This window comes from Notamacropus eugenii, chromosome 5, assembly GCF_028372415.1.
Source record: "Notamacropus eugenii isolate mMacEug1 chromosome 5, mMacEug1.pri_v2, whole genome shotgun sequence".
In the NCBI taxonomy this organism is placed as follows: Eukaryota; Metazoa; Chordata; class Mammalia; order Diprotodontia; family Macropodidae; genus Notamacropus; species Notamacropus eugenii.
The window spans coordinates 81,395,022-81,413,347 of record NC_092876.1 but is presented as its reverse complement, the minus strand read 5'-3'; the positions used below and the strand labels follow the sequence as shown (position 1 = coordinate 81,413,347).

At 46.6% G+C, this 18,326-nt stretch overlaps 2 protein-coding genes across 2 annotated transcripts; one reads left to right on the top strand and one right to left on the bottom strand.

Moving 5' to 3' along the window:
* The first annotated feature begins 306 nt into the window (after nucleotides 1–306).
* On the top strand, nucleotides 307–6,191 carry MANEAL (mannosidase endo-alpha like). The gene is made up of 4 exons (XM_072610002.1): nucleotides 307–1,049; nucleotides 2,747–2,856; nucleotides 3,899–3,975; nucleotides 4,574–6,191. The coding sequence occupies exons 1-4, from the start codon at nucleotides 506–508 to the stop codon at nucleotides 5,208–5,210; spliced, it is 1,368 nt and encodes a 455-aa protein (XP_072466103.1). The 5' UTR covers nucleotides 307–505; the 3' UTR covers nucleotides 5,211–6,191.
* Nucleotides 6,192–9,785: 3,594 nt separating this feature from the next.
* YRDC (yrdC N6-threonylcarbamoyltransferase domain containing) lies at nucleotides 9,786–17,028 on the bottom strand. Its single transcript, XM_072610003.1, has 6 exons — nucleotides 16,780–17,028; nucleotides 16,268–16,463; nucleotides 13,507–13,621; nucleotides 13,095–13,214; nucleotides 10,476–10,618; nucleotides 9,786–10,308 (listed from the first exon to the last, which is right to left on the bottom strand). Exons 1-6 carry the CDS (start codon nucleotides 16,976–16,978, stop codon nucleotides 10,236–10,238), a joined length of 846 nt encoding a protein of 281 aa, XP_072466104.1. The 5' UTR covers nucleotides 16,979–17,028; the 3' UTR covers nucleotides 9,786–10,235.
* Between the last annotated feature and the right edge of the window lie 1,298 nt (nucleotides 17,029–18,326).

The following is an 18,326-nucleotide window of genomic DNA, read 5'->3' as shown; positions in this document are numbered from 1 at the left end:
GGGGGGGGGGGGAGGGAACTTCCATAGATTTCCATCTGATCTTTTCCTCTATCATGCTGAACCTAAAGAAACAGTTAACACAGAACAAATAAAATGCGACTTTAGTGGAGGATTCTCGGTCCGCAGAGCCCCGCAGGGATGGCAGTTGTATTTTACTTCAACCTCTTTCAGTATTGATCTCTCCACCTCCCCCGATCCCACCCCCAAAGCATTGGGCAACATGGTTCAAGCCGACTGCATTCTCTGTGTGCAGGGCCCGCCTGCACTGCAGGGAGGATTCGGGAGGAGTCGATTGTGTTCTTTTATTTATTTTTTTTAGGTTAGGATCGAGAAGTCGTCTCTGTGGGACGCAGGCCGCAAGCGGGTCGAAGTTAGGTGCGGGCGGCTGCCGTCGCTCTCCCGCCGGGAGGCCGGTTGGGCCATGGCTAAGCAGGGAAGGCCCCCGAGCGCGGCTGGGGGGTAGGCTGGTAGCGGGGCTGAGCCTGAGGGAGGCCTACAGCGGGTCATGGCCCGGCGGCGGCGCCGCGCTTGCATCGCGCTCTTCCTCGTTCTACTCTTCGCCTTTGGCACCCTCATGGGGCTGCGCACATTGAAGGCGCCCGATGGGCTCCCAGAACTCGCCCCGGGACTGGAGTTGGGCCCATTTGAGCGCCGTGCCCCCGTGCCCGCTGGGCCCCCAGCAGCGGAGGCTGAGGCCGCCCGTGCTCCGCAGCCGCCACCCCCCGAGCCGCCCCGCACGGCTGCGGGCCCGAGCCCGGCCCCGGCCCCTGTTCCTGCCCCGGGATCTGGTCCGCCTGTCTACTCCGACCTCCACGTCTTCTATTATTCGTGGTATGGCAGCCCAAGGGGCCGGGAGGGCCGCTATGTGCACTGGGACCACGTTATGGTGCCGCACTGGGACCCCAAAGTGTCTGCCAGCTATCCCAAGGGCCGCCATAGTCCCCCGGATGACCTGGGCTCCAGCTTCTACCCTGAGCTGGGACCCTACAGCTCCAGGGATCCCGAAGTCTTGCGGGAACATATGAACCAGCTCAAAGCTGCTGCCATCGGTAAGGACCTCCTTCTCCAAGGCTTTCTGGGCCCCAAACAGGATCCTCCCTGGCCCCCTCCCCATGAAAATACACAAAGGACCTTTCCGTGGGCCCCAGTTAAGATAAGGTAAGGGCCCCTCCCCCAGGTAATCTATCACCGACCAAGTCACTACCCCCTCAAATTCCCTAAATCCTCATTTTACAGATGAGGAAACTGAGGTCTAGAAGAGTCAAATGATTTGCCCAAAGTCATGGAAGTAATAAGTAGCAGAACCATGATTCAGCAAGTTATTCTCAGACTCTTAAATTCAGTGCTTTCCTCCACAAGTAAGCTGCCAAGTAAGCTACTACTCCTACCTCCCCCACATACTCTTAAACAGGCAGCCATGCCTTCCCTCCCTGATCCCAGATATTAATCTCTGAGCCAGGGACATAGGAGAGGCAGTCAAGGGTATATTCCCAGTCAGGAATTGTCCATTTTGGGAGACCAACAAACTGTTCTTAATATGTTAAGAATAAAGATATGTTAGGTGGAGAGGGATTCAAAGCCTTTGGTTGGAACCCTAATTGGCAGAGCAAACTGGATTGAGGAAGAGTAAATCCAAGCTCAATTAGAGGCCATGCTAATGGAGTCTTCATTTTTCATCTGAGATCTTGGGCAAATGGAGGTGACAGGAGCTGCAGGCTCATTTAAGCAGGTGCTTAATAACAAGATGGAGACTTCTTTGAGCTCCCTGAAAGGGTGTGGGTGTTCACAAAGGCAGGGGAGTGGAGGGCCTCAGTAATCCTGCAGAACTGAATGATCTCCTTTGCTGCTCCGTAATGTAGGCACACAATGTGGCCATTTGAGAAAGAATTTTACTCTCTGGAAGATGAGACTGGTTCCTTGGCCTGCTCTCTCAGTGGCATTGGCAGACTGGGGTCCTGAAAGAAATTAACTTTGGGGAGAAGAGAAATGTTCTTGTTTCAGACCCTGGGAGGTGGTCCTCTGACTATTTCTGGTCCTTCCAGAACCTACTTTGACTCCAAGGATCCCAAGGATCCCTTGGATTTGGGGAGGCAATTATTAAACAGGATTCATCAGTAGAATTTTTCTTGCTTTTTTCATTAAAAAAAAAACCCCAACAGATTTCATTAAAAAAAAAAAAACACAGTATTTTTCAAAGGAAATAGTTTGGATTGCTAAACTCATTTTCTTGTTTACTCGTAGATGGTCTTTTGTGTGCTAGGGCCGACTTGTATTTTTACTCACCTGAGGGACAGCTCTTATTTCCCCCAAAGCTAGGGTTTCAGCACCACAATATCTGGACAGCTCCAGTGCTACAGCATCTTTTAGATTAGAACATTATTTTATTAAGTTCTCCTAAATGAAGAGAAACAGAACATCCTTGACCTCGTTCAGGTTCCACTCTGAAGTTAGAGACTGACTTGTTTGACATTTTAATTTAAAATTATAGCTATGTAAGTAGGGTAAGGAAGTTGGGCCTGAAACTGTCCACCTGCAGTAAGTAATAGATCACTTGTCCTACAAGTCAAGTTTTGGATCTTATTATGCTTACCAGCTGTATAACCCTAGGCAAATTACTTTCCCTTTCTGAGGTTCATGTTTCTCATCCGTTAAATGGGGCTAAAAAAAAAAACCCATTTGCACTCATAGCATTGCGTAAGGAAAATGCTGTCTACATGTGGGCTAGTTTTACTATTTTGTGTCATAGGGGTTCTGGTCCTGTCCTGGTACCCACCAGGCATGGCTGATGACAATGGGGAACCCTCAGATGATTTAGTACCTGCTATTCTTGATACTGCACATCAGCACAGCATCAAGGTAAGTAAATCTAGGTGGGGGAGGGAAGAGGGAAATGAAGAAGTTCCTTTCCTTGCTTCAAGCCCTCTTCTGCCCACCCCAGGCAAGCACTTGCTAACTTTGCGGTGTGGGTGGGATACGGGGCTCCTTTGTTTGTTGGGATATGATTATTTTCTTGGGTTCCTCCTTTTCCAAGTGTTCAGAAACTTTTGAAGAAGTGGCTAATTCTCAATAAGAGCCAACCAGGGAGAATTTAAAGATGGTCTGGCATACTGGGTTCCCAGAAGCTCTTAGTTCATTTGTAAAATGGAAGGATAACAGCCATGTAAAAAGTATTATCACCTCCATTTAGCAGATGAGGAAACTGTTCTGTCCAAGGTGTTTATTAAAAGCTAGTGTCTATATAGCACTTTAAGCATGTGCTTTGCAAATATTATTTTATCCTCACCTTTCTCAGGGGTAGGTGCTATTATTATTCCCATTTTACAGATGAGGAAACTAAGGCAGACAGAGGTTAGGTGACTTACTTGCCCAGGGTCATACAGCTGGCTTCTGAGGCTGGACTTGAATTCTGTTCTTACTGTCTCCTAGTCAAGCACTCTAACTGAACTACCTAGCTACTTCTATTAAATGTCTATGTGCAAAGCTCCTAGAATCACACAGCTAATGAGTGGTAGAGATGGAACTTGAACTGAGGTCATAAAGTCATAGGTTTTAGGACTGGCCAGTCCTTGTACCTAATTTCAGAGCTGGCCCAGAGGGCCCAGTGACTTGCCCACAGTTACATAAGGTAGACTAGGCCAGGTCTGACTCCAAAGCCAGTGCTTTTTTTTCATTACTTCATAGCTTTGTCATCTTTGCCTCTTCTGCTCCAACAACTGGTCACTATAGCTGCCTGAAGGTTGTGGGTGTCATGCCAGGCCCAACTACTTTAGGAAGGGATAGTTTCCTTCCTGAAAGGGGGAGCATAATACAGCCACACTTCCTGTACTACTCACCCCAAATGGGACAGAAGGGCCTGGGCACACGTTCACAACCCACAACTCATTTTTGTCTATGGCAGGTGGCCTTTCACATACAGCCCTACAAGGGTCGGGATGACCGGACGCTTCATGACAACGTCAAGTACATCATTGACACGTAAGGCTTTGGATGTGCTGAGCTCAGCATGGGGACCTCCTTGGGCCTGAGCAAAAGAATCCTATCCAGAACAATTACCTATACTGGGCTGCAGGTGGGGGTATCCCAGCATGAGGGTTTGGGACATGAGATGCACATATGTTCCAACATCAAAGGGAGAAGGCCAAAGCACTGGGCTGTGGTACATTTTTAGTTGACTACTTAGAGAGTTTACATGCAAGACCAGACATACATAGAACCATATATACATACATAGAACCATACAACAACCAACTTGGTTATAGAACTGGACTTCTTCACCTCGGTTTGTGTCCTGGACCCATTAGGCAGTCTCGTAAAGCCTTTGAAGCCCTTTTCAGACTCGTTTTTTAAACACATAAAATGCACACAGGATTACAAAGGACACCAATTATATAGAAATAGTTATAATAAAAAATTTTAAGGTTACAGGTGCCAGATGAAAAACTTCTGTTCTAGAACTCTCCTAGCCACAATGCCATACCCAGGGGCTAGGGTCTGGCAGCCCTACTCCATCTTGGGCTCACAAATTGGGCATGTACTACTAACAGGATTTTCTGTGTTGTTTCCCACACTTTAGGTATGGATCCCATGGAGCATTTTATCGCTATAAAAACAGCATGGGGAGGAGCCTACCATTGTTCTACATCTATGACTCATACCTTACCCCACCTGAGGCTTGGGCCCACCTCCTCACCCCCTCAGGATCCCACTCTATCAGAAACACTCCCTATGATGGGGTGTTCATCGCCCTGTTGGTAGAAGAGGCACACAAGCGTGACATCTTGTCTGCTGGATTTGATGGCATGTACACATACTTTGCTTCCAATGGATTCTCCTTTGGCTCCTCCCACCAGAACTGGAAAGCAGTCAAGACTTTCTGTGATGCCAACAATCTGATGTTCATTCCAAGTGTGGGGCCTGGCTATATTGACACTAGCATTAGGCCCTGGAACAACCACAATACCCGGAACCGGGTCAATGGCAAGTACTATGAGACAGCCCTACAGGCAGCCCTCACGGTAAGGCCAGAGATTGTCTCCATCACTTCCTTTAACGAGTGGCATGAAGGGACCCAGATTGAGAAGGCCATCCCGAAGAAGACCCTCACCCGCCTCTACCTGGACTACCTGCCCCACCAGCCTAACTTGTACCTGCAGCTGACTCGGCGCTGGGCTGAGCATTTCATTAAAGAGAAGGAACAATGGTTGATGTGACTGGATCTGCAGATTCAAGTAAGGGGAGCTGAGGAACCAGGAGTCCCAGATACATGGAAAGGAGTCAGGCTGTGGCACAACTGAACCAGGCCACAGAAACCTTCCTCTCTAAGCTGGGAGCGCTGAGGCTCCTGGGTGTTGCCTTTTGTGATGAGGCCAGATGTGGAGAATGAAAGAATCAAGCTCCTTAGGTTGGGATAGACCCATTCACTCAGTAGCAGTTAACAGTGTGGGGAGGATAGACACAGTCTTACAGGTATCTAAGCCAGTGACCCCCAGCATCAGGACATTCAGTAAAGCTCCAAAATCCTTTCTAGACTTGAACTTTGCTACAGTAGGTCAGCATAAAATGGGGGAGCGTTTGTGGTATTTCACAAACAGCTGCTCTGCTCCCAAAACAGTGAAGGCAGGGTTGGGGCTCAGCATGCATCCAATCCCTTTTTTCAAGCCCCACCTCATGCCTTGCTCCACTTTCCCTGAGGATAGAAGTGGAAATCATAGTCTGCCTCTTCCAAGAAGCTTCCATATGGAAGAAATTCCAGAGTTTGATTGATTGATGTGCAGAAATCAGTGTGAAAAGGAATCTGAACAATCCACTGGCCCTACACAGCAAAGCCTTCCTTATAGGTAGGGACAAGGATAGGGGCTTTCCTTTCCTGAAGTTTACTGAGCCTGGAGGTGGAGTATACTGAGTCCTGTGTTTTGCTTCCTGTGACCTGAATTATGAGTCTAAATGGCTCAAAACCCCTCCTCTTCAGTAACAAAACCAAACCCAATATTCAGGGGGTTCACCTGACTGGCAGAGTCCTACAAGTTGATGGGACAGTAGTGAGAAAGAGATTTTATTAATGGTTCTTTTGGGCGCCTCCACCTCACACATCTCTTGTTTGCAAAAATTTAAGTAACAAACCCCACCCAGTAGAGCCACTTTTCAGTGCTACTGTGATTTGTATTAATTAAATAAATGTCAAGTGCTCTCTTTTCTAGTCATAAGTGTTCCTTACACCATTAGTGTAAAGAACCCTCATTGATCTATCTAGTTCAACTTCACTTTGCAGGTGGGAAAATATATCCAGGAAAGAGAATCCACAAGTCCAAGGTAAGGAGTTTAGTACTGGCGAAGCCAGAGCTAAGACTCAGGTCTTCCTATTTCCACCTGCCTGGTAGTTCATGGCACAGGATGGACAGCACTGGGTTTGGAGTCAAGGAGCCTTGAGTTCAAATCCAGCCTCACTTACTGTGTGACTCCAGGCAAGTAACTCCTGTGTGCCTTTCTTCAACTGGAAAACAGGGAAAATAATAGCACCTCAAAGGGTATTTGTAAAAACCACTTAGCATAGTACCTGGCACACAGTGGGCACTATAGAAATGTTTATTCCTTTCTCTTTCCTTGCCCCACTCTAAGCCCTTTTACTACTGTTATCTCATTCTGAACTTGTGATAAATCTGAAGACAGGTTGGGAGGGAGCATTTAAACTCCTAATCTTTCAAAAACATTTGCTTTGTAGCACACTGTCCACCGTACCCTCCAAGGATGTAGGCAGGGGCACACAGGGAAGATGCAGGAGTCAGAAGCTGTTTTGTCCTTTGTTCTCAGAAGAGGAACATGACACAAAGGAAATGATGACAACTTGCAGCTGACTTTGATTTGAGTGAGGGAGGACTGTGCAAGGTGGTCACCAGCCTCCTTTCTCCTCCAGAGCCATCTGGGTCCAGCGGCCACATATTTATCAGGACGACTGGAGACTGCCCAGGAGGTAACGGGAGACCTTGGTCTTTTTAGGCTAAGGTCTTTTCAGGGTCTCACTTTGAGTGAGATAATGCCCATTCAGTGAATGGGCTTCTTTAAGTAGTGGTTCAAGGATTCCTGGCCAAAAAAGAAACAGTTACCATTTAATTTAAATACTAAATGGTAACTCAAGGCAGGGGAGTGGAATATTCACTACTACTTTAAATTACATGCATTACCTAGGATGATCTTTAAAGCAGTGGCCTAGAAGCCAACCTGGCAACCTTGGCTGACTTGGTGAGAGGTATTGTACTGACTTTTATGTAGCTCTTCAAGATAGGCAAACATTTGGCATTCATTAACTCGTCTGAATCTCACAACTTTGAAGGAAGTACTTTAGTTAAACTAGTGTTTCCATCTTGCTCATGAGGAAACTGAGGTTCACAGAGGAAGGACAGGAACCCAGGCATCCCCCAACTATGTCCACCATTCTTTCTACTGAACTGTACTGGAACTCAATTGGCATCCAAGGGAAACTACTTCAAGATTCCAATAATCATCAATAAGGCACTGTTGTTCATACCCAGGGAGATGCGAAGTTGCTGTGGTCAAAAAAAAATCTATTCCCCTGTGACAAATTATGTGGCAATGATCCTTTCCCAATTTTTCTCTCTATATCTCCAGAGGCAACTGCATTTGCAGCCTCCAACACTCTTTATGTCCAGCCAGGCTCCCTAATTCACAGAGAAAAATCAAATCCAGCTGTCAAACTCCTCTCCTTTTCCACACCTGGAAAATAATCAACATAATTTCTCCTTTTGTCCTTTCCTCTAGACTCTAGGAAGTAGCCCTTCTTCCTCTCTCAATCCTACCCCTCCCCAAATCTTCTCCAGGAGCTTGCCCTCCAGAGGGAGCACTCCCTCCATCTTGCTCCTGTCATCAATCTCTCCTTATCCATAGCTCCCTCCCTTAACACCTAAAACTTCCCAACAGCTTTCACTCTCAAAAAAAAAAATCTTCCCATGACCTCTCATTCCCAGAAGATGAAATTTCCAAATCTAGTTATTCAGTCCTAATCTCTGCAGAACTATTGATGATCAAATTCCTGTTGGATACTTTATCTCTAGCCCCACTGGCATCTTAAATGCAACATGATCAATATCAAATTCATTCCGCCCCAAACCCATCACTCCCACAAGCATCACAACTATGGCCAGCAGGACGGCATCAAGTTAACCAACAAGCCTTTACTAAGCACTTATGTACAAGACACTGTGCTAACCACTGGGGATACAAAAGGAAAAACAAAAAACAGGACCTTTTCTTAAGGAACTCACAGTCTAATGGAGGAGACATGCACAAAGATATACAGGACAACTTGGGGGTACTCTCAGAAGGAAGGCACTAGGAGAAGGGGGACTAGGAAAGGCCTCTTGTAGAAGCTGTGACTTGAAGGAAACCAGGAGGTAGGGGGAAAAGGGTGTGAATTCCAGGCATGGAAGAAGAGCCAGTGATAAAAGTCCAGACATGAGTGTTGTTGACAAACAGGAAGGAGGCTAGCTGTCACTGGACTGCTGAGTATATATATGGAAAGAATAAGGTGTAAGACTCCTAAAAAAATTAAGAAACCAGGTTATGAAAGGCTTTAAGTGCCACCAAGAATTTTTCCAACTTGTGATCCTTACCTCAATTCTCACACCCAATCAATTGGGCTTGCCAACCCTAACTCCCCAACACCAAGTTCATTCAATCCTTTGTCTCTACTAACCCCAGTTCAGACCCTCCTGCTGTCTCATCTGGAATAGCCTCATAATTGGTGTCCCTGCTACGACTTCCAATCTTCATCTCCATCCATCCTCCACACTTCCCAACTGGATATTCCCAAAACAGATCTGACCATCATCCCCCCCTCCCCCCCCACTGAAACATCTTTCCATGGCTCCCTATTGTCTCTATGATCCAATCTAGACTCATCAGGTCAGCCTTACAGTCCAGTAAGACCTAGTTCCAATCTAAGTTTTCAGTCTCATATTATTATTCTTTACTTCTGTTCCACTCACACAGGCATCTGTTCCAGCAGTCTGTGTCTTTGCACATTTTAATGAACTCCACTCTCAATTTGATCTCTTAAAAGGGCTACTCTTTCCATTATGGATAGTTTGGTACTAATGGCACTTCCTGCCTTAGGCTCTTCACAATCTCCTCCCCCATATGGGTAGTTCCTTCTTTCTTGAAATTACTTTCAAGATTTTACATTTTGTTTACGTCCACACACACTGCAAACCTCCCAACAGAAGCTCCACAGAGGGAAGAGATCATTTCCTTTTGTTTTTCTGGAATCTCTGGTACCCAGCAGTGCCAGGCACATGGTAAGCACTTCATAAATGGTGGTGGAATGCAATGGTTAGGCTACACCTCGAAAGTCAGAGACCCAGGCCTTCACTGAGCCCATATTCAAGGCCTTTCCAGACTGACATTCCCAGATTCCCTTTCCTGATGACAATGACTTCAAGAGCCCAAGAGAACAATTAGACCATGACTTCAGTGGAGGTTAACAACTACCTTGAGGTTTTGAAAGTCTAAACCTTATACTGGTCACACCTCAGGCTTGATTTCTGATTATTAGCCAAATAAGTAAGGTTTTTCCCACCATTTTATCTCACTACAGGATTCCTTGGTATTTACAATACCATTGATCTCTGCAGACAAGAGGAAGAGGGGGCAGGGAAGATAATAAGCATTTATATGGGGCCTACTGTGAGCCAGACACTGTGCTAAGCACTTCATAAATATTATTTCATTTGGAAACAGACACTGCCCCAAGAAGTAATACAGAGCATAACCAACGCCTTTCGAGATTTTATTTTCTTCTAATTCCAACCCCAGCAGCAAAAACCCCAACAAAACACAAGACGTCGGTCACTTGGTACTCATATTAACAGTCACAAGCCCTTGGCCTATGTCACCAGCCAGGGTCCCAGATGGGAGATCTCTCCAGACCTCAAACCACTGTAGGGAAGAGAAGCAAGCATGTAGAGCACTTTCCCAAAAGTGAACCACTTATTCCAATGTCAGAACAAGGCCATCCTCAGGAACTTATAAAACAAACACTGAATGTAATCGTATCTCTTCTTCCATCAAACCAATGGAAACAATCAGTCTATGTAAGTTCAGACAAGCAGACTTGAAGAGGTTAAGTCTGTAGAAGTGGCCCCAATGACCTCATTAAACAAGGTCACACCAATTGACAGACACACAGTGCCTAGCTCCAGTCCTTCTAATCTCCTCTTTCCTTTTCATGAGCAGGATTCTTCCGAAGGGACCAAGCCGTACTTCTTCTGGAGGATGGCTGCAGTCTGTGTCAGTGCACTAGAGGAAGTAACAAAGGACAAAGTCTGTTTTAACCTTGCAGACGCTTACACAACCAGAATTTTCTAAGTCATATGTTTCGCCCTTCTCTTTTTACTGGGGGTAGGGAAAAAAAAAAACTCAAAAAACTCACCACTTATCTACCCACTCTGAGAAAACATACATACCAGCCCGGTCGAATAATTCTGTACTTTCCAGGAACTGACAAGTCTACCACTGTGGAGCCAAGTCGACATTCAGGACTTTTTACATCTCCGATTGGTCCTCCATCAATGACTAAGGACAAGTGAGGCCAGAGGTCCTGGAACTCCTAAAGATAACACAAATGAAGTTAGGGTGAACACTCACCAATGTTCTCTACAATGATACTGCATTGTACACACTTTCTAATAACAGAACCAAAGCTGTCTAACTACAAAACACCAAACCCTTAAAGGGTTTACTACAACTTTGTACTACACAGGAAGATTTCCAGCTGTTTAAGCCATATCCTGAAGCAGCTGTGCATAGATGCTTACCACTATACAAAAACACCCTGCTGAAATGGTTCAAGTTCTCCATAGCAGCAACCAAAATTAGTACAAAACCAGAATCACTCCAGTGAGTCCTGCTCTCCTCTTTCCCTATCTTTGAAGTGGAGGATAGGGGGAGTGAATGAAGGGGAGAAGGCTTAGCCCCTTGTAGGATCCTGATTGGGGAAAACCTATAAAAACTTAAACTCTGTGAAAAGTGGAAACCTGAAAATGGTGACCCATTAACAATCATACCTTAGATACTGAATCATAGTTTAGTAGAATCAAAACTTAGATACTAGGTACTATGAAAGGCACAACAAGGATATCATGACTCATATGTGACCAGTACATGATAAATACACAAACTTATGATTAGGGATAACACTGGCTTAACATCCAAGCTCATTAACTAAGCAGAAAAACCAAAATATCCACCAATCAGTAGTGATGGACAAGGGAGAAGAGTCCATTTTCTATAATTACCATGGAGATTTTGGGGGTTCTTTAGATCCACTAAAAGGTCTGGCTGTCACTTGAGACTGAAGATTGCCCCATTTCTACGTATTCATAATGATTAACTGCCTACAGTCAATCTGGAGATACTTGGCCTCTTCCTCTGGTATCAAAAGAACAGTTATGGGGGAGGTACGGGGTTCCTTAGCCAGGGGATTCCAGACTTTACACTCCTAATGAGTGCAAATGCCACAAAAGGTATCAGACTAATGAGATTACAAGAGGAATAAAAATTACAACATAATGCAAATGACTATTCACCCTAAATTAATTTACAGATTCAGTGCTATGTTAAACTGAGAAGGAGAGACATAAAAAGTTCTAGCCTCAGATAGTCTGCACCTTTCAGATTTGTGGGTGCCAAAAGAGACGTCATAAGCCAATGACTTAATGAAATGACCAGATAAAAAAATGAGGGAGAACTCCTTCTAGAATAGAAGTGCTACTGCATCCTTGTTGTTTATTCTTGCTGTGTGAGAACAAAGTAAATCTTCTTTGTCAAATGTTTTAAAAAAATTTGCTAAGGAGTGACTTTCTAGAACTGGACAAAATTCAGCAAGAGGAACAAAGGATCTAGAACCTCAAGGGAAATAATGGAGAGTGGGGGGGAGTAGGAATGAAGGAGACACAGGATATGACCAGATCTCAAACCTGCAGAGGAAAAAGGAATCAGTGCTCAGACCACTTTCCCAGAAGTGATCCACCCATTCCAATGCCAGAACAAGGCTATCTTCGATTACTTCTAAAACAAACACTGAATGTAATTGCGTCTCTTTTTCATCAGACTAGTGGAAAAATCAGTCTCATAGCACAGATAAGCATAGCCGGAGGTACCCTTGCAATATTACCATTACCATTATAAAAGAGTAATCTTGGAAACCATTTGGTACTGTATTTTGCTACTGGGGAAAAGCTAAACAAATTCTGAATGTGAATATAAGGTATATTACTGTGCCATAGTAAATGATGAACATGAGAACACAGAAAAAATATAAGAATACTTGTGCAAGTGAAGGAAAGGGACTAAAGTCAAGTCAGGAGAATATACGATGACCATGACACTGAAGATGAAAAGTTAACATTAAAAAACTTCAGAAAAAAATATTAAATTGGATGACCAAACTTCCTTCAGAGGACAGATAATTAAGCATATTTCCCTCTTCTTTACAGAGGGGGAGTCAGTTTTGGATACAGAAGGTGGCATAAGCTATCAGAGGAATCAATGTATTTGGTTTTCAGGCTAGGGCCTCTTTTAATGTCTTTCACTTAAATTTATTTATTGGGGGAGGAATCATCCACAGGTATATTAATGTGGCTCTGCCCCTTAGGAAAGATGGGACAGGGTATGACTTCTTTCCCACTCAACATGGAATACACAGAAGCTTCAAGGTATAGTGGAAAGAAAGCTGAACTTGAAGTTATAGGACTTGAATTCAAATCCCACCCCTGTCCTTCACTACCTGTGTGACCTTGGAGAATTGATTTAACCTCCCTAGACCTGTTTTTTTTTCCTCCTACAAAACTGAAGGATTGAACTAGATATCCTCTAAAGTTCCTTAGGTTCTAGATCTTAATGATTCTAATCAAAAGAGAGAAGCAGTGACTTTTCCTGTGGTCACAGGTTCAGGGGAAAATAACCCGATCATCTCAGTCCAGAGCTCTCTCAAGGTTCTGATACCGTGTAGCCTGTGGTGAAATCACAGACAGTTCAGGGAATGGGAGTGGGCAGAGGAGGGAACACACAATGACAAAACTTACCTTGACATTCAATGAACTTGGCTGTGAGCTAATGTTGGCACTAGTGAGGGCGAGGGGTCCTGAGAACATTTGAGCCAAATCTCTCATGAAGGCATGGTCAGGTATCCGAATACCTACAAGCTACATGGCAAAGAGAAATGCTTCAGGTTAGGAAAAGCCCAAGAACCTACTGAAAGCAACTGTCAGATCCTGAGCTATTAAGGAAATTAAGCAGGAGATGGATAATGAGGCAGCAGAGAGCAGTAGAAATAGCACAAGCCCAGGTGTCTGTGTTCTAATCCCAGTTCTGCTACAAATTCACTGTAACTCACTTAACCTGTGGTCCTCACTTTCCCTATTTGTAAAATTGGGTGAGTATAGAGCTGGTATGAATAAGATGACCTGAGTCCCTTCCTTTCAGTTTTGTACTCACTGGGGTGAAAGGATTCAGGTCTTTGTTGAGCTCTCCTGAACGCTCCATCACCAGGGTCACAGGACCAGGCAGCAAGTCCTCCAGGAGCTCCCGGGGGACCCTCACCTGGCAATACCTGAGTAAGAAAAAAAGACAAGTTCAGTGTCAGAGGAGCAGTCACTACAGGTCAGCCCATGATTACCACCATACATCCCTACAGCACATGAAGGCTAAATGTGGCCACCCAAAACCTAACTCTTCCTAATGACATCCCTCTCTGGCCCCAACCTTTAGGGTCTGACCTGCCTCATATTCCAGCCCGTAGTCTGTCACTTCAGGCCCTTACTAGTCAGGTGCCTAGACACTCCCCCAGCTCTCTACCTTTATTCATGTCACTGCTTAGGTTTGGAATATCCTCTCTACTGTTGAAAACTTATTTATCCTTCAAAGTACAGCTAAAATCTTCATTTCCTTCATAAAGTATTTTTTTCTAGGGGCCAAATGTGAGGTAATGTTAAACACATTGAAGGTGAACTTAATCTATTTTTCAAATGCTTTAATAATGCTCTTAAGTTTAGCCCATCACTGTCTAGTACTACAATTAAGTTCCAAATAGATACTCAAGCTTAATGTAAGTATTTGTCATAAAAAAAAAGAGAATGGAAAGAAATATCATGCACAACTATGCTAGGTTCATTTAACCAAACAAGAGATAAAAGTGATCATAGAAGGTAATATTGATAATAATTATTATAATCAGCCCTCACAGGCATCACTGGGGAAGTAACTCCTGTGGAGGAGTCATTCATCACCCCAAATGGCAGCCAACTCCCAGTCACAGGACAAGCAAACCGCAAGAATCCAAAGGGAGAGATGAAGCATAATGTGCCAGGCAGATTAGGCCACCACCACCACTTTGATCACAATCTCTCTTCAGACTCTGATGCACCCAGCACAGGACCTTGAATGCCAAGAGCCATGAGAATAGCATCCCCCAGTCACCAGAACTGTCTCCAGCCCATACCCTGCAGCCATCATTGAATGGAGAAATCACTGCGTAGAAGAGGCCTACCTTCCTCATCACCACAGCAACAATAGTTGATCAACTGCCACCAAGAGGTAGATGATAAGTACAGGAGACCTAGGAGTGGCAGCAACTCCCTGGGACCACCAATTCTTAGTCCAGGAGAAGCAATTTCTGTGGAGAAGGGGCCAATGATCCCTACCAACTGCCAACCAACTACTACTCAAGCAAGGCAGGCTAGTTAATGCAGCATGACACTGGGGCAAAGAGAGGAAGTAGCATGTTGCAGCCAACTCAAACCACTACCACCTTGATCACCATTTCCTCAGATGGAGCTAGTTCAGGACCCTGAACCCAACCAAGAGCCTTGGGAATAACTATGATCTCAGTCCACTTCCCATAGCCAATAGCCTAGGAAACAATTCCTTTGGTGATGCAGTCTTGTAACTGCTCCTGTAGATGCTCTAGCCTCATCTACTCAAGACCTGAAAGGTCCTTCCTATCAAAATCCTTGGCATTGTCAAATTAGTTCAGTGTCATGACCTGATAATTTTACCAGTGGAAACTGAGAAGAGGCATTACCATCTGCTTTGCTGCTGCACCCTAAGAACCACAGGACCTTTCCATGTGACTTGAAGCTGACTCTTCCAGATATATGGGCTCCCCCATTAGATTGTGAGCTCACTGAGAGCAGAGGATGTCTTAGATTCTATTTGCACTTCTGGCACTTAGCACTGTGCTTTGCACATAATAAGCATCTAATCTTTTAATCATTCACCCATAAAACTATCAATTTCAAATACATAAAAGTTTTAGCGGAAACTAAATGTGTCAGGGATGTCTGCCAGCCACGGGAAAGTAAGGGTGTAGTAGCTATAGAGCCAGCCTCAAAAAGCAGGACAATTTGGATTCAAGTCCAGGCTCTGATACATAATGGCTGTGCAAGTCACTTGGCTTCTTAGGGCTCTAAGACTGTAAGTTCAGAAAAGGTACCAACCTGGTAAAAGTTTCCTCATCAGAAGTGAAATCACAGGTCTAATCCCTATTCCTAACTTGGTAAAGCTAGAGCAAGGGAAGCAGTTAAACTGGAAAAAATAAATCTTTGCAGTATCCAGTCTTCCACGATACCCTTTTTCTAAAACTGATCATCCCCTTCTCTGAGCCTCTAGCACACTCTGTCTACAATGCTGCTCTAAGCCAATCACACTGTCCCGCATCACACAGTTTTGAGGTTTCAGGACTAGAAGTCTTTTGAGGACAGAAACATTATCTCACGGTTCAACATACAACACAGCAGGGATGTAACCCTAATATATAACAACAGGGATATAATGTAACTAATTACATATTACCATATAACAAAGGTTTGATGAAATGAATTCTTTCACTCCCAAAGCATTTTCGCATTCACAGATTCCTAGCAATAAAAGGTCTGACCAGCCCTTGGCAGCTGACAGTTCATGCTCACAGAACAATTCGGGGAACAAGCTATCACTTGCAGTTTTAAGGCTGGCGAAGTGCTTTACAAAATTGTCCCCGTGGGAGGTTGGTGCTGTGGTCACTCATTTTACAGCTGAAGATGCTGAGGCACTGGGAGGGTAAGTGCCTGGTCGAGGATCTGAGGCTGGGTCTGAACAGCAGCCAAGCCCACAGCACCCCTCGCCGAGGGGCCTCCCAGAGCCGGTGCGGCGCCCCCCTCCGCCCGTGGGCTCCCTGCCTCGGTGTTCGCGGGCAGCACGTGGGGGGTTCCAGGCTCACCTGTAGATGTCGACCACGCGGCCCAGGCACACGGCCAATGGCTTGGTCTGGCAGCGGCCCTTGAGGCTGTACACCGCCCCGAGAGCCGCTGAGCAGCTGGCCGAGCAGGCCACGCCGTACAGCGTGTCCGTGGGGACGGCGACCAGCCCTCCGGCGCGGAGCGCGGTCACAGCGGCGGACAGGGCTTCGGACCAGCCTGGAAAAGCAAGCGCAGACGGCGTGAGAGGGGCCCGCCCCCCACCGGCGGCGCATGCGCCTCACGGCGGCCCGATGCGCAAGGGCAGTAGTACCACCCGGCCAAGGCAAGCTTCCACGCTCAGCTCGGACGGCGCATGCGCCCCGCCTCCTCCCAGAAAAGTAACTCCTTACCCACCACTTCAGCTCAAGCAACGCATGCGCCTCCCAGGGCATGTCGGGGCACCGTCCCCCTCCATGCTACAGCTCGGTCAGACCAAGCGCCCCCCAGCGGCCCGACTCTCCCGCCACAGCTCCGCCCCCGCCGCCTCCCTCACCTTCCAGGTCTTGCTTGGAGCCCGCGGCCCGCCCGGCACGAGCGTCAGCGAGACCCCGGGGCAGCTGCAGGAGCCGGGCCCCAGGTCCGGAGGGCAGGAGACAACCGACTCTGGGGGCCAGGGAACCCTCTCCCAACCCCACGGCTGCGGCCTCCAGGGCCGCCAGCACGGCGGACGGAGGCGACCGCACCGGCCCCATCGGCCGACCAGCGCTTCCGCGAGGAAGTGACGTAGCCCGCGCCGACCCCGCCTGCGCCGCCTTAAAGGGGCAGCGCCGCCTCGGCACGCCGCAGGGGTGGGGCAAGGAGGGGCTGGCCAAAAGGGGCTGAGCCCTGTGGGGGGCTCGAGGGCCTGAAGCTTGGGCGGGTCACGTGGCTTCCGGCGAGGGACCCTCATCTATTAAGCCACACAACCAACCCGGGTGATAGGTGTTATTAACTCTCCCTATTTTACAGTTGGGGAAACTGAGGCAAACAGTGTAGGTAACTTGCCCGGTGACATCCAGCGCGCTTCCTCTGGACTCGGTCCACACTGGTGTACCTGTGCCAGAGTGTGACAGGGGTAAGGTGTATGACACCTGCCTAGGGCAAAAGGCGTGGGCGGAAAGACGAAATCCACACCTGCCCCCGGCGTGGGGCCTGAACACCACAGCAGCCTGGTCGTCCTGCGTCCACACTTCCCTCCTGCTCCCAGCACGGCCCTGGCACCTTGGTTTCTCGGGCTTTATCCGTGGTACAGACCGCTCCCTCTCTAGTAAGCACACAACTCCTCTTCACCCCCGGACTTGTCACACTGGAAGTACCCTCCACCCGAGGCCTCTCCCCGGAAGCTCCCACTGAAGGAGGCCCCACCACCATGACCTTCTTTCCTCACTTGGCAGCGGTGGGCTCCTCTCCATCGGCCTTCCAACCAACCCCCCTCCCCCAATTCACACACCACCCCCACCCCACCCCCGTATATGTGTATCCCTCCATTCAAATCTGAGTTCTTTGCTGGTCCCACCACTTCTGAACTGAAACGTGTGTTAATTGAATAGTTCTGCTGTGTTTCTTGAACAATTCTCCTAAACCTGTGGTCTCCAAACTTTTTTGACCAAGTAAACTATTATTTAAAAAAAAAAAATTCAAGCAAGCCTCCTGATAAGGATGCTAATTAGGCAGATGGGTGAGTGCAAAGCATAGAGTGCTGGTCCTGGAATCTGGAAGACCTGAATTTAATTCCTGCTTCAATCACTTAGCTCTATAGCCTGGGGCACCTCACTTAACCTCCATCTGCCTGAGTCCTCAAACTGTAAAAAGGAGATAACAGCCTCACTCTCACAGTATCCTAGTGAAGATCAAGAGTGCCTGGCACATAGTAGGACCTATAAATACCAAGGCCCTTCCCGGTACCTGTATATTCACTCACAAACTGCATATATGTGCTTTTCTGGATATGGCCAATATAGGAATTAGTTTGAGAGAGGGGGAAAAATACTTGATAAAATAGAAAATTTTTAATTTTAAAAAGACACCTGGATAAGATTGAAAAATTTATACTAATATAGG

Coding starts and splice junctions, on each gene's coding strand:
- YRDC (XM_072610003.1), bottom strand. CDS start 16,978: ATGGGGCCGGTGCGGTCGCCTCCGTCCGCCGTGCTGGCGGCCCTGGAG. Junction 13,215..13,506: donor ACCTGAATCCTTTCACCCCA/GTGAGTACAAAA, acceptor TTTGCCATGTAG/CTTGTAGGTATTCGGATACC. Junction 10,309..10,475: donor AGAATTATTCGACCGGGCTG/GTATGTATGTTT, acceptor TACTTCCTCTAG/TGCACTGACACAGACTGCAG.
- MANEAL (XM_072610002.1), top strand. CDS start 506: ATGGCCCGGCGGCGGCGCCGCGCTTGCATCGCGCTCTTCCTCGTTCTA. Junction 1,050..2,746: donor GCTCAAAGCTGCTGCCATCG/GTAAGGACCTCC, acceptor TTTGTGTCATAG/GGGTTCTGGTCCTGTCCTGG. Junction 2,857..3,898: donor CACATCAGCACAGCATCAAG/GTAAGTAAATCT, acceptor TGTCTATGGCAG/GTGGCCTTTCACATACAGCC.